This window comes from Salvelinus sp. IW2-2015, linkage group LG5, assembly GCF_002910315.2.
Source record: "Salvelinus sp. IW2-2015 linkage group LG5, ASM291031v2, whole genome shotgun sequence".
Lineage (NCBI taxonomy): Eukaryota > Metazoa > Chordata > Actinopteri > Salmoniformes > Salmonidae > Salvelinus > Salvelinus sp. IW2-2015.
This window is the reverse complement of record NC_036844.1, coordinates 31,177,753-31,192,800: the sequence shown is the minus strand read 5'-3', so window position 1 is coordinate 31,192,800 and position 15,048 is coordinate 31,177,753. Positions and strand designations below refer to the sequence as shown.

The 15,048-nt window shown below is 46.7% G+C and overlaps 1 protein-coding gene and 1 non-coding gene across 2 annotated transcripts in view; one reads left to right on the top strand and one right to left on the bottom strand.

The window, feature by feature from the left end:
• The window catches only part of LOC111963722 (bromodomain-containing protein 8), a 20,590-nt gene extending 6,130 nt beyond the window's left edge, over positions 1-14,460 (bottom strand). Inside the window, 24 exon segments of the mRNA XM_070443700.1 lie at positions 4,822-4,843; positions 4,846-4,876; positions 4,878-4,890; positions 5,005-5,068; positions 5,071-5,096; positions 5,265-5,292; positions 5,295-5,410; positions 5,412-5,455; positions 5,457-5,505; positions 5,507-5,520; positions 5,661-5,698; positions 5,847-6,288; positions 9,611-9,744; positions 10,079-10,225; positions 10,495-10,582; positions 10,729-10,920; positions 11,137-11,279; positions 11,681-11,745; positions 12,021-12,101; positions 12,447-12,569; positions 12,772-12,821; positions 13,126-13,195; positions 13,431-13,527; positions 14,177-14,460. Of these exon segments, the coding sequence (XP_070299801.1) occupies positions 4,822-4,843; positions 4,846-4,876; positions 4,878-4,890; positions 5,005-5,068; positions 5,071-5,096; positions 5,265-5,292; positions 5,295-5,410; positions 5,412-5,455; positions 5,457-5,505; positions 5,507-5,520; positions 5,661-5,698; positions 5,847-6,288; positions 9,611-9,744; positions 10,079-10,225; positions 10,495-10,582; positions 10,729-10,920; positions 11,137-11,279; positions 11,681-11,745; positions 12,021-12,101; positions 12,447-12,569; positions 12,772-12,821; positions 13,126-13,195; positions 13,431-13,527; positions 14,177-14,195 (2,096 nt within the window). The 5' untranslated portion in view covers positions 14,196-14,460.
• A 4-nt stretch (positions 14,461-14,464) lies between these two features.
• Positions 14,465-14,537, top strand: trnaa-agc (transfer RNA alanine (anticodon AGC)). Its single transcript has one exon. It is a non-coding gene; the product is annotated as a tRNA-Ala (tRNA).
• Positions 14,538-15,048: the final 511 nt, after the last annotated feature.

Sequence of the window (15,048 nt, the reverse complement as noted above, 5' to 3'; positions counted from 1 at the left end):
GACCTTTCCTGCTATCTACCAGGCAGAGCTCGAGAAACTGGAGGGGAACACAAGGTTGGAGTGTTGCCATGGCTGTCTTCACATACATTATATAACAAGCTGAGGTACACACACAAAATACACGTGAACACAAACTCACACACATACACAAAAAGCCAACAGACACAGAGGCTATGAAAGGATGGACAAGAAAGTGGTGTGCGCGTGTGTCAGAGTATGCATCAATTGAGAGTTGTGAGAAATTGAACTGCGTGGACTCACAGTGACCTTTGTTCTCACGTTGTTCCTAAACTCAGCAAAAAAAGAAAACGTCCTTTTCACTAGTCAACTGTGTTTATTTTCCAGCAAACTTAACATGTGTAAATATTTGTATGAACATAAGATTCCAACAACTGAGACAAACTGAAAAGTTCACAAAACACGTGACTAACAGAAATGGAATAATGTGTCCCTGAACAAAAGGGGGGTCAAAATCAAAAGTGGCAGTCAATGCAGCTGTGGCCACACCAGATACTAAGTACTGCAGTGCATCTCCTCCTCATGGACTGCACCAGATTTACCAGTTCTTGCTGTGAGATGTTCCCCACTCTTCCACCAAGGCACCTGCAAGGTCCCGGACATTTCTGGGAGGAATGGCCCTAGCCCTCACCCTCCGATCCAACAGGTCCCAGACGTGCTCAATGGGATTGAGATCCGGGCTTCTTCGCTGACCATGGCAGAACCTGACATTCCTGTCTTGCAGGAATATCACGCACAGAAACGAGCAGTATGGCTGTTGGCATTGTCATGCTGGAGGGTCATGTCAGGATGAGCCTGCAGGAAGGGGTTACCCACATGAGGAGGAGGATGCCGCTGTAACGCACAGCGTTTAGATTGCCCTGCAATGACAACAAGCTCAGTCCGATGATGCTTGTACACACCGCCCCAGACCATGACGACCCTCCACTCCAAATCGATCGCCGTCCAGAGTACAGGCCTCTGTGTAACGCTCATTCCTCGATGATAAACGCGATCAACCATCACCCCTGGTGATACAAAACCGCAACTCGTCAGTGAAGAGCACTTTTTGCTCTTTTTGGTCCAGCGACGGTGGGTTGGTGCCACATAGGCGACGTTTGTTTGCCGGTGATGTCTGGTGAGACCTGCCTTACAACAGGCCGCAAGCCCTCAGTCCAGCTTCTCAGCTATTGCGGACAGTCTGAGCACCCGATGGAGGGATTGTGCGATTCCTGGTGTAAACTCGGGCAGTTGTTGTTGCCATCCTGTAACCTGTCCCGCAGTGTGTGATGTTCGGATGTACCGATCCTGTGCAGGTGTTGGAGGTCGATCTGCTTGTCCGTCCTGTCTCCCTGTAGCGCTGTCTTAGGCATCTCACGATACGGACATGGCAATATTTATTGCCCTGCAGAATGCCTAATGCACGTTCACTCAGATGAGCAGGGACCCTGCGCATCTTTCTTTTTGGTTTTTCAGAGTCATAGAAAGGCCTCTTTAGTGTCCTTAGCATTTTCTGTGACCTTAATTGCCTACGTCTGTAAGCTGTAGTGTCTTAACGACCGTTCCACATCGATGGCATGTTCATTATTGTTTATGGTTCATTGAACAAGCATGGAAACAGTGTTTAAACCCTTTACAATGAAGATCGTTGAAGTTATTTGGATTTCTATTAATTATCTTTGAAGACAGTCCATGACGTTTCTTTTTTTGTGCTAGTTTAATAATGCACAGGTATGGGAGCAGTGCATGGTTTTAAACTATTTTATGTCTTGTCTGTAATGCAATTCAACAGTATTACCAGACATACATCTGAGGGAGTCAGGTTCCTATCTACTATTCATGAGTTTAACACCATCAAGCCCAGAAGCCAACCAACCCTATGGTCTCCATCCATGACAATCATAGTGGAGAATAGTGAAGGATGTCAATGGGGAAATGGATAAAATGAACAGTGAAGCACAGATAATGTATTAAGAAAACACTATGGCTGACATACATGTGCCCCATATAAAATCTAGGACACTGTGTTTTGCTGCCTGCCAATGGTAAGAGACTTGTGCCCTTTCCTTCCTCTGAGGTTAAATGGACCCCTAATCTGTCTCTCCTTGCATCCCCAAATCCCTACTTCCTTTCCTCTCCTGGACTCTCCATTCTCCCCCACTCTCCCATTCTTATCTATAGACCCACTACCCCGTGCCGTCCCAATGAGCAGAACACCTTGTCCGAGGGGTCCTGCTTGCGGGTGCTCTCTCGGCCCCTCAGGCTCTTGGCGCTGACGCCAGACTCGGAGGTCTGCATGATGAGCTGTGTGGCCAGGAACTGCTGAATCTGTTCCAGGACGTCCCTCTGCATCTCCAGAGCCATGTGGACACGTCGTGGTCACAGCTGTTGTACATAAACGCGTTCTGGAACATCAGCATGATGTCCGCTGGAACTCTGCCGTGGTGCGGATCAGACCGGTCTCAATGTTCTTCTTAATGGTGGACAGGTCCATGGGCCTGGGGTGGAAGAGAGAGAGTGGTGGAGGAGGATAGAGGGGTGAGGAGAGAGGAGCGTGGTGGTCAGGTTGTCGGACAGATAGACTGAAAGGGAAGGCCAAGCCAGCAAAGAAAGCACCTGTTCCCTATGTCAGTGGTCAGTGTTTACCTGTTTCCCCTGTGTCAGTGGTCAGTGTTAACCTGTTCCCCCTATGTCAGTGTCAGTGTTAACCTGTTCCCCCTATGTCAGTGGTCAGTGTTAACCTGTTCCCCCTATGTCAGTGGTCAGTGTTTACCTGTTTCCCCTGTGTCAGTGGTCAGTGTTTACCTGTTCCCCCTGTGTCAGTGGTCAGTGTTAACCTGTTCCCACTATGTCAGTGTCAGTGTTTACCTGTTCCCCCTATGTCAGTGGTCAGTGTTAACCTGTTCCCCCTATGTCAGTGGTCAGTGTTTACCTGTTTCCCCTGTGTCAGTGGTCAGTGTTAACCTGTTCCCCCTTGTCAGTGGTCAGTGTTTACCTGTTTCCCCGTGTCAGTGGTCAGTGTTAACCTGTTCCCCCTATGTCAGTGGTCAGTGTTTAACCTGTTTCCCCTGTGTCAGTGGTCAGTGTTTACCTGTTCCCTATGTCAGTGGTCAGTGTAACCTGTTCCCCTATGTCAGTGTCAGTGTTTACCTGTTTCCCCTGTGTCAGTGGTCAGTGTTAACCTGTTCCCCCTATGTCAGTGGTCAGTGTTTACCTGTTTCCCCTATGTCAGTGGTCAGTGTTACCTGTTTCCCCTGTGTCAGTGGTCAGTGTTAACCTGTTCCCCCTATGTCAGTGGTCAGTGTTACCTGTTCCCCTATGTCAGTGGTAGTGTTAACCTTTCCCCCTATGTCAGTGGTCATGTTACCTGTTCCCCCTATGTCAGTGTCAGTGTTAACCTGTTCCATGTCAGTGGTCAGTGTTAACCTGTTTCCCCCTATGTCATGGTCAGTGTTTACCTGTTTTCCCTGTGTCTGGTCAGTGTTTACCTGTTCCCCTATGTCAGTGGTCAGTGTTTACCTGTTCCCCTATGTCAGTGGTCAGGTAACCTGTTCCCCTATGTCAGTAGTCAGTGTTAACCTGTTCCCCCTATGTCAGTGGCAGTGTTTACCGCTTCCCCTGTGTCAGTGGTCAGCTGTTTTAACCTGTTCCCTATGTCAGTGGTCAGTGTTACCTGTTCCCTATGTCAGTGGTCAGTGTTACCTGTTCCCCCTATGTCAGTGGTCAGTTGTTTTACCAGTTCCCCCTGTGTCAGTGGTCAGTGTTTTACCTGTTCCCCTGTTTCACGTGGTCAGTTTTACCTTGTTCCCCCTGTGTCATGGTCATGTTTACCTGTTCCCTATGTCAGTGGTCAGTGTTTTACCTGTTTCCCAAGTCAGTGGTCAGTGTTTACCAGTTCCCCCTGTGTCAGTGGTCAGTGTTTACATGTTCCCCCTGTGTCAGTGTCAGTGTTTACCTGTTCCCCCTGTGTCAGTGGTCAGTGTTTACCTGTTCCCCCTGTGTCAGTGGTCAGTGTTTACCTGTTTCCCTATGTCAGTGGTCAGTGTTTACCTGTTCCCTATGTCAGTGGTCAGTGTTTACCAGTTCCCCCTGTGTCAGTGGTCAGTGTTTACTGTTCCCCTGTGTTCAGTTTCACCTTGTTCCCCCTGTGTCAGTGGTCAGTGTTACCTGTTCCCCTATGTCAGTGGTCAGTGTACCTGTTCCCTGTGTCAGTGGTCAGTGTTACCTGTTCCCCCTTGTCAGTGATCAGTGTTTACCTGTTCCCCCTGTGTCAGTGATCAGTGTTTACCTGTTCCCCCTGTGTCAGTGATCAGTGTCTTACCAGTTCCCTGTGTCAGTGGTCAGTGTTTACCTGTTCCCTATGTTCAGTGGTCAGTGTTAACCTGTTCCCTGTGTCAGTGGTCAGGTTTACCTGTTCCCCTGTGTCAGTGTGCAGTGTTTTACCTGTTTCCCCCTGTGTCAGTGTTTACCTGTTTCCCTGTGTCAGTGTTCAGTGTGTACTGTTCCCCTCGTGTGCAGTGGTCAGTGTTTACCTGTGTCACCCGTTTCCCCTGTGTCAGTGGTCAGTGCCTTTACCTGTTTCCCCTGTGTCAGTGGTCAGTGTTACCTGTTTCCCCTGTGTCAGTGGTCAGTGTTTTACTGTTTCCCCTGTGGTCAGTGGTCAGTGTTTACCTGTTTTCCCCTGTTCAGTGGTCAGTGTTTACCTGTTTCCCCTGTGGCCAGTGGTCAGTGTTTACCTGTTTCCCTGGTCAATGTGGTCAGTGTTTACCTGTTCCCTTGTGGTAGTTGGTTCAGTGTTTACCTGTTCCCTGTGCAGTGCTATACCTGTGAACAATACTGTGGTACCTGGGGCAATGTCATCAGTCACAGGCTGCAGGAATGACATTAGCATACCTGCATCAGGAAAACAGCAAATATATCACTTTCAAAAGCTGAAATGAGAGGCCTGGAGCATGGTGCAGGCAGGATCCTGTTATAGCCCGGGGTTCCATGAGTGAAGATTCTTACCTATGATTGGCAGCTGCACGCCAACCAGCATGATTGGCTTTTTTCCAGATCTTCTGAGCCTGTCTGGCTCCTGGTCCTCACTGCACATTGAACTGAATAGACAGAGAAAAAGAGAGAAGGAGTTTTGACCAGATATAGGACATGCCTGGTGGTGGTTGTGTGTGTTGTGTGTGTGTGTGTGTTGTGGTGTGTGTGTGTGTGTGTGTGTGTGTGTGTGTGGTGTGTGTGTGTGTGGTGTGTGTGTTGTGTGTGTCACTCACAACTGGGAGGAGGCAGGGCTGCTGGGATAGAGTCTGCAGTGGTGTGGAGCTGCAGAGAGGAGGAGGCTGTGTGCAGACTGTAGCCGTCCTCACTCTCACTGCTGGGGGTTCCAAGCTCGGTCTCCCCCTCTGCCTCCGACAGGTTAGGCCTCTGCTCCGTCCCCCTCCTCATCCCCCCATCCCCATCCAGGCCCTCTTTAGCTCTGAGGCACTCCCCTCCTCTCCGTCACTCACCCCCTCTTTCCTCCTTCACGTCCTACACAGAGTTCAGAGAGAGAGAGGCGAGAGAGTGAGTTGGATGGATTCTACAGCAGTGATTTCAGGTTCTAACACAAGGACAACAGAGTATCAGCACACAACTTTTCTCTCCTCAGGGGGGGGGGGGGGGGGGTGTACCTTGGAATGTCTTCTTGTCATGGGGCCATCCTCGGAGTCTGAGGGAGAAAGAGAAAGTGAAAAGAGAAACAGGAAGTGATGATGAGAACAGGTGGCAAACGTGTTTACTCAAGAGCTTGTGCCCAAGGCAGGTGTCTGGGCCTCTGTGTATGACTGTCAGTCTGATGTGCCAGGGCTATAAGTGACCTGCATGTGCAGCTCCTTGCTGCGTCCACTCTTCACTCTCACACCTGATGGTGGCGTGAGGAGAGACTGGGCTTCCCTCCCCATCGGCCCCGCCCATGGCCCCAGGCTGCAGACGAGCCCCAATAGCCTGGCTGTGCTCCAGCATCATAGACGAGCAGGAGGAGGAAGGAAGGCCGCTGATGCCCAGGGGGTGTGGGTACCCTGAGGGACAGTTGTCCTGGCTGTCACATGCAGAGGTCCCACCCCGTAACTGCAGGACCTCCCTCTTCACCTCCAGACTACCAGCAAGGGAGGAGAGGTGTGAGGACCCAGAAGGGTCAGACTCAGGGGACTTGAAGGGCCCTGGCTCCCAATGGCCAGACAGGGCATGGCCTGTCTCCTCACACAGGGACAGAGCAGCCTCCACTGCAGCCGCATCCAAAGCCTCAGTATTCTCATCACCCTGTAGGATGACAGGTCACAGCTTGTCACTTTAAAGACACCTCAGGAAAACCTATTAAATGTACTGTTATTAAGAAGAGGAGGCTGATATCACTATGGCTTTATAGACAGAACAGTTGAGTATCAATCCATAGCTGTGTTCGAATACTCATACTAACCGCACTAACCATACTATTTGTGATGTAAATTGAGTATATAGTATGCTTATTGGTCATAATATGGATATAGTTAGTATGCCAAAAGTTCCCGGATGTCATTCTACATTTGCCAAAATACGAAGTATACAAGCAGTGGACACTATTTCACTATTAATCCAATTCTTCCCAAAATGTGCATGGCTTCACAACGTTTATAGATTTGAAGAAAATGGCAGAAAATATGCAGCCCAAGTCCGATGAGAGCGGATACAAATTCATTGCTTTAACTAATTATGACAAATGTTAAGAAAATGTTGAGCAATGTAATAAAGTAATGACTTTTCAAATAAATAATGCTACAAGTTATGTTGGTTAACAATTTGTTCGCTACGCTATCCTTTACACACCACATAGCATATCATTTCAGGTACCGGTATGTTAGCTAGCTACCTAAAGAAGGTTGGCTACTAATACAACTAACTACCCAACATTTATTGACTTGATTATTCACGTCATTCTTAGCTAAGTGGTTTAGTCGTTGTGTGTTCTCAATGGACACAAATTCACTCTGACTGTCTACTCTGATTTCAGAACACTCTCGTCTGAGTGTGCCAGAGTGCAGAATAACTGATGAATTTACGAACACTCAACACCCATTGAATATGGCCGGTGTCAGTAAACGTCGGCAAAAAAACGTAATTAAATTGTTTTCTGCAGCACAGTCACCAACGCTCTGGATAACATGAAAACAGACTAACCAGCTCTGCTCGGGCGAGAAAAATGGTCAGAGTGAGGTGTTCTCTCATTGGTGTCTGGAAGTAGCTAGCCAGTTATTTTGTGTGCTTGACTGCCGGTGTTGTAATGGTCAGAACAAACGCTCGGATCAACCCTACTCCTCGGCCAGAGCGTCCAGTGTGCACTCTGAACACTCCGAGAGGGAAACGCTCTGAATTTACGAACGGACAAGCTGACAATGCTCGGAATTTACGAATGCCCAGAATGCACTCTGGCACTCCAGATTGAATTTACTAACACACCCGAAGTTGTAAAATGTCTAGCTAGTAATTTGTTATGCTAGCAAAAGGTTGCATAGTAACAGCATCAACTTCCGGCAGACAGGCGTAGCGCTAATATGCTCAACTGAAAGGATACCGTTCGTTTACAGTATACTAAAATTAACTAATAGTATATAGTATGTTGTATATGTACAGTCGTGGCCAAACGTTTTGAGAATGACACAAATATTAATTTCCACAAAGTTTGCTGCTTCAGTGTCTTTAGATATTTTGTCAGATGTTACTATGGAATAGTAAAGTATAATTACAAGCATTTCACAAGTGTCAACGGCTTTTATTGACAATTACATGAAGTTGATGCAAAGAGTCAATATTTGCAGTGTTGACCCTTCTTTTTCAAGACCTCTGCATCCGCCCTGGCATGCTGTCAATTAACTTCTGGGCCACATCCTGACTGGATGGCAGCCCATTCTTGCATAATCAATGCTTGGAGTTTGTCAGAATTTGTGGGTTTTTGTTTGTCACCCGCTCTTAGGGATTACCACAAGTTTTCAATGGGTTTAAGGTCTGGGGAGTTTCCTGGCCATGGACCCAAAATCAATGTTTTGTTCCCGACAGACACTTAGTTATCACTTTTGCCTTATGGCAAGGTGTCCATCACACTGGAAAAGGCATTGTTCGTCACAAACTGTTCCTGGATGGTTGGGAGAAGTTGCTCTGGAGGATGTGTTGGTACATTCTTTATTCATGGCTGTGTTCTGAGCAAATATGTGAGTGAGCCAACTCCCTTGGCTGAGAAGCAACTCCACACAAATGGTCTCAGGATGCTTTACTGTTGGCATGACACAGGACTGATGGTAGCGCACACCTTGTTTCTCCGGACAAGCTTTACCCCAGTCTCAGCAGTCCAATCCCTGTAGCTTTTGCAGAATATCAGTCTGTCCTGATGTTTTTCCTGGAGAGAAGTGGCTTCTTTGCTGCCCTTCTTGACACCAGGCCATCCTCCAAAAGTCTTCGCCTCACTGTGCGTGCAGATGCATTCACACCTGCTGCTGCCATTCCTGAGCAAGCTCTGTACTGGTGGGCCCCGATCCGCAGCTGAATCAACTTTAGGAGACGGTCCTGGCACTTGCTGGACTTTCTTGGGCACCCTGAGCCTCCTTCACAACAATTGAACCGTCTCCTTGAAGTTCTTGATGATCCGATAAATGTGTTGATTTAGGTGCAATCTTACTGGCAGCAATATCCTTGCCTGTGAAGCCTTTTTGTGCAAAGCAATGATGCGGCACGTGTTTCCTTGCAGGTAACCATGTTTGACAGAAGAAGACAATGATTACAAGACACCCTCCTTTTGAAGCTGCCAGTCTGTTATTCGAACTCAATCAGCATGACAGAGTGATCTCCAGCCTTGTCCTCGTCAACACTCACACCTGTGTTAACGAGAGAATCCTGACATGATGTCAGCTGGTCCTTTTGTGGCAGGGCTGAAATGCAGTGGAAATGTTTTGGGGGATTCATTTCATTTGCATGGCAACTTTGCAATTAATTGCAATTCATCTGATCCTCTTCATACATTCTGGAGTACAGTGATCCCTCGCCACTTCGCGGTTCACTTATCGCGGATTCGCTATTTCGCGGATTTCTAATGCATTTTTTTTTTTTTTTTGGTGCATTGTGCTCTGCATTCTGATTCGCTAAAAACTCACTCCCGCTTCTTGTATCAAAAATGCTACGAATTGTGCTATCATTTTGTCGTCTCGTGCAGTTATGTGTACGTACATAAAACAGCTTGGCAAATTTACATTAAGTTGGACCAAATTATCTTGTAATTTCGAACATTCTCCTAAACCCATAATGTCGACGAAACGGCCTACACGTGAGTCACTGTATTTGTATACATGTAATAGTTGCTAATTGAAAAAAAAAAAAAAGTTTTCTATTTCGCGGATTTCACTTATCGCGGGTCATTTTCGGAACGTAACCCCCGCGATAAACGAGGGATTACTGTATATGCAAATTGCCATCATACAAACTGAGGCAGCAGACTTTGTGAAAATGTATATTTGTGTCATTCTCAAAACTTTTGGCCACGACTGTAGTATACATTATGTTAGTATGGGTATTCGAACACATCTCATGTTTTTAGGTGTGTGAGGCGTAGAAGGAGCACCTTGTCCTCGATGATGGCGATGATGTCCCCCACTGTCTCCAGGTCCAATTCTTCTGCCATGTAGGACACCGTCACTAGGTCTTCTTCTGTCCCATCCCCTGGGCCAGGCTGGGAGGCCCCCACCTCATTCCCTCCTGTACACACACACACACACACACACACATATATATAGGGATTACTAACAGTCTTATATGATTCAAATCCAATCTCTGGGTAAAGACAACAGACTGAGGACATATTCATGGGGATGTGCTTCATGTTGGAGGAGATGAGATGGACTGACAAGTCATGTACAGGAGTCTGACGTTCAGGTGACAGACTGATCACACACTTATGGCCACAATCTGATGACAGACACAGAGGAGATGCTTGGGAAGAAGTGTTGACAAAAAAATGAAGAGAACGGATAGGCAGTGATTGTACAGTATAGAAGCAGAGAGAGGGAGGCAGGAAGGGAAAGGGAGAGACCTGTGTGTAGTGAGGCGGGGGAGTCCATAGTGGGGGGTGAAGCAGCAGTGAGAAGGACACTGGAGGAGTCTGTGCTGCTGGCCAAGGAGTCCAGCGGAGTTGAGAACTGAGGCCCAGCCTCCAGCAGACGAGAAAGTGTAGGGGCACCTAACGCACACGGACACACACACGGACACACACACGCACACACACACAGAGCGTGCAGAGAGAGCAGGTAGAGCCTTGATCTAATCAAAATGCAACACTAAGCAATACTACATTTGAACTATTAGAGATGGGGAAAACATTTGTTGACTTGATTGAACTAATTTATGAGGTAAAAATGCTGTGATTAGTTAAAATTGCGAGCCCTTTTTGTAGGGGTGATCGCAGAATCGCAAAGTCCTGGAGGGACTGAGAAGTGTGAGTGTGTGTACCTGTTGCTAGACTGCCAAGTAGAACAGAGCCTGTGAGCTGTAGGTCATGTGCTATTGTCATATTACCAGGCAGGTCACCATCTCCAACCTATAAGACAAACACAGCACTCTGAAGCTGCAAGAGGATTCATCTGACGATGTGTCTGAGATGTTTAAATGGCTTTGGGTAGTTACATTTTAAAATCTTATAAAAGTGAACAATCTCTATGGAATACTATTTCCTCTCAGACATACCAGTCTGGGGCTTGTGGGTAGGAGACTGCCTTTCTTCAGTAGCTCAGAGAGGAGAGGGGATGGTGGCGGCGTGGCTTTCTGGCCCAAGAGCTTCTTTTGTGGGGATTCATCCAGAAGAGTGCCCAGGCCTGACTCTGCACCACCCAGCCCACAGGCCTCAGTCAGGGGCATGAACCCTGCTACTCCTGGTGCCTACAGAAAGGACGGGAGAAAATGAAGTTGGGAAAAGGGAACAGGGGGAGAATAACATGCAAAGGAGAGGCAGGCAGGCCGAGGAAAAGGCATTCTGTGTAGCACGTTCCAACACATCTAATTGATATCAAATCAAGAATGTTTCTACTGAACTCCAAGCATCTCTCTACCTGCCCCTGCCCCTGCCCCGTTCCCCTGTAGCTGACAGGGACTCACAGTCACTGAGGTGCTGGGGTCCTCGGGTGTGCTCTGGGGTGTGTCCCCTTGGCAGAACTCGAGGCTTGGCGAGCCGCACCCCAGGGGAGAGCGCACGGTCACACTGGGCACTCTTTTAGGGGTGTTCTTCACCGCCTGTCTGGCTGGAAGGGGGGTGGGGCGGCGGGGTGAGACTGTTCTTAGTTTGACCAATCACACTACAATTGATCTACTATTCACTTTGACCACCTTTGTGGCTGTGTACACATCTATCTCAGCCTTCGATATACTTTCTGATAGAGCTCCTCATCCAAACCCCTTGGCATGATGTTTTTTTATTTCAACATCCCCTGTGGGTTTATTGAATCATTGAAGAAACATAACTACATCTTCATCAACCTGTATACTATCTGGTATATTGTGTTTTACAACGTTTGGAGTGAGACATATACAAAGGGGTGCCCATGGAGCAATAGCAGAAAATACGGTTATATTTACTGAGTAGATTAAGAAAAGCTACAGGCAAAAGCAGCTGGTGGTGTGCATGAAGCGGGTTATCTTTTACCTAGATAGGCTGCGTCAGTGACCTTCCTTTTCACGTCTGCCTCGTCCTGTTCCTGTTTCTTCTTCCTGACAGGCACAGAAAGTAAAGTTTCTCAGAAAAATACAAATATACATGTACATCACAGGTGGCTGGTGGCACCTAAATTTACGAGGACGGGCTCATAGTAATGGCTGGAACAGAATACATGGAATGGTATCAAACACCTTATTTACATGTGGTTGATACCATTCCATTCACTCGATTCCAGCCATTATTATGAGCCGTCCTTCCCTCAGAAGCCTCCTGTAATGTAAATAGATAAAGAAATAGTAACAAAGGCTGACAGATAAAAGGGTCATACTGCACAATCTCTCCCCATAGATCCTCTAGCTTGGAGTCCAGGTGCCCGGCTTGGATCAGCTCTGCCTCAGTCTTCAGCTTCCTGTGAATGCAGCAGGTCAACAACTGACATCAGAGTTGGGTCAATCAAGTAGCAGAAAATATCTACTGAAGGTCATTATAGTCTCTTGAATAGATTGTCCCTCTATCAGAGATTGCACACAGGGACAGTGGGATACCTAGTCCGTTGTCCAACTGAATGTATTCAACTGACATGTGTCTTCCGCTGCCTTAATCGACATCCACGTCTTTGGTGCCCGGGGAACAGTGGATTAACTGCCTTGCTCAGGTGCAGAACGACAGATTTTTACCTTGTCAGCTCGGGGATTCGATCCAGCCCAACGCTCTAACCACTAGGCTACCTACCTACCTGCCACAATCTGTGTACCTGTGCTTCTCCTGTGTGTCTTTGATCAGTCTCTTCAGTTCATCAATCCTCTCTGCCGTGAGCCTGCGGACTATCACATCCTCCACCGTCTCCACCACCTCACCTTTCTCACCACGTTTCCGTCTGGGGAGAGATACCGTGCCATAAACATAAGCCATCCAGACAAGATCATGTCATCCATAAACCAATGCCTCCCCCCTTCACACTAACATACTACCCATGTTCTCCAACCCCCCTCTGATCATAGGAAATGCAACAACAGAACAATCACAAATCCAGCCACACACAGAAAAAGACAGAAAATAACAGTGACTGCTGATCTCACTTTGGGGTCTCTGTTGTCTCCAGGAGCTCTGAGTACTGGGAAGCACAGTGCTAGAAGAAACATAGAGAGATAGGAAAAGAGAAGATAAGCCAGTTATTTCCTTTATTTCAACAGGCTGCATATATGTACTCAGTTTATTGACAGGCCAGGGCAGTGGAAGAGAACACTGATGGAAAACAAACAGTGCTAGGGAAAGTAGAGTTAATGCAAAGGGCCCACGCCACCTCTTTCACTCAATCAACCCTTGTCCATAAGTTTACTGCATCATCATGGGCACCAAATGCAAATCTCTTTCAGATGCTATCATCAGGTTCTTGTTTGTTCATGGTGTTCATTTATTGGAGCATATCCTACCTTTTGTGAGAACCAATCAGGGGGTCGTCCTGGCTCTGCAAATGGTTTGATGGCTCGACTGACAGACACCCTGTGGGTATGGATAGATATCCTATTATTGCATCATCACAATTCCTATTCAACTGACCAATTCTATTCCAAAATCTTTTCTCACATTATCAATTGTGTGACAGATGGACTAATGCATGTTTCCATTACTGGAAGTCTTTACTCAGTGAAAGTTGGTGGTTGGCTAAGATTTGACTGGTCTGTCCAAAAACATAGGAACAGTAACATGATGTTGGCTTAAACGTGTGCTGCTTTACCAGTTCTGGTCCCCGCTCTTCATGACAGAGGTAGCCAAGCACAGCTTCTCCCTCACCGACCATGGCTCCGTTGGCCCCATGGAGAGCAACTTGTGTTCTGCAGATAAGGAGTGGAGGGGAAGTACGGGTATGGACAGAGTCATTACAGAACATGTAATATCCAAAAATACAATTTCTGGTAATCACATCCTCTTTTACAGGTCAGGATGTTCCAAGATCCTGCAAAACAAATCCCATTGTTGTCAACTAGGTACAACTATTATGAAATAAACTCTCAGATAAATAGCTGAGGCGGTTAGGCCACACTGAATACCAAGCAAATGTATGGAGGAGGGGTGAAAATAAATGTTGCGCTTCCTAAAGCTAGCTACCATCTTGAGAGCTGTTACAAAATGCCCTACGAATGTTTCAAAAGTCATGAAGCACTCATCTCAACACCTTTCTAATCAGACATATGGAAGGATGAACTTCCGCACAAGCACCTACTAGCAATATTTTGCTAGTGACTTAGAATAGCTAGCTAGCGAGCTACTGCTAACTGGTCAGCTAACGTTGTCTAGCGAGAAGGGAAGAGTGAGCCATTCATTCAAAGCTCATGCCAGCATGGGTAGGCTATTAAGAATTCGCCGATTTGCAATGCCGTGTAACGTTACATCATCCACAAGACTATAGTACAAACGAGTCATGAACATCTGGTTGCCATGCATTAAAAATCATATAATTTGACAACAGACTCATTTACTCACTTCCAACCCCGCTCGCCATCTTCTTGTTATACAGCAGATACTGTACTCACTCCACCCACCCACTCGGTCTACAGTAATACCAAGTTTAATCATTCAGATTAAACAAAGAGAAAATGGGAAATATTTATTTTGCGTAGACTCACTGTGGCTGCCACTGTGCAGAACTATAATGATATGTACATTATCTGAGCTATTTCATGTTTTCTTTGCATTATATGTATAGCACCGCAGAACGACGAGTCAAATAACTACAGGGTTAAATTGTCCCATGTCCGACACTGACATATCGGGGGATTAGCTCAAATGGTAGAGCGCTCGCTTAGCATGCGAGAGGTAGCGGGATCGATGCCCGCATCCTCCAACTGTTTTGTAAATTTACAACAACAAAAAAATATTGTATTGATGAAACACCTTTTGGATTTGGATTTATTTTAATTGCTCTCTGTATGTTGAAAACCAGTTTGCTGAGAAATGTTATTGTTTTTCCTGAGTGTGCTTTATTTTTCTGTATTCTCTTTGTATTATTATTTTCTGGTGTATTTCCTGTGTTATTTGTTGTGTAATTGTAAAATGCAGGGCTCCCTTGCAAAAGAGACCTGGTCTCAATGGAACGCCCTGTTACAAAAAAAAAGGGGAAAAACAAACATGTATTCTACCAAGAGGTCGGGAGTCAGGACATTGACGTCTGTGTGCTTATTCTTTGCCTACAGGGATGCTGCCTGCCTGGTTCAAGTTTTCTGTTCAAACCTGAATCGCTACTCTTGTGGCAGAAATGGGATAATCCCATCCCTGTACTCACAGTATGCTTGCTCTGTAATCACAGTCACTGGTTTGTCAGCAGCCCCCCACAGATGTATATGGGCTAGTTTCCC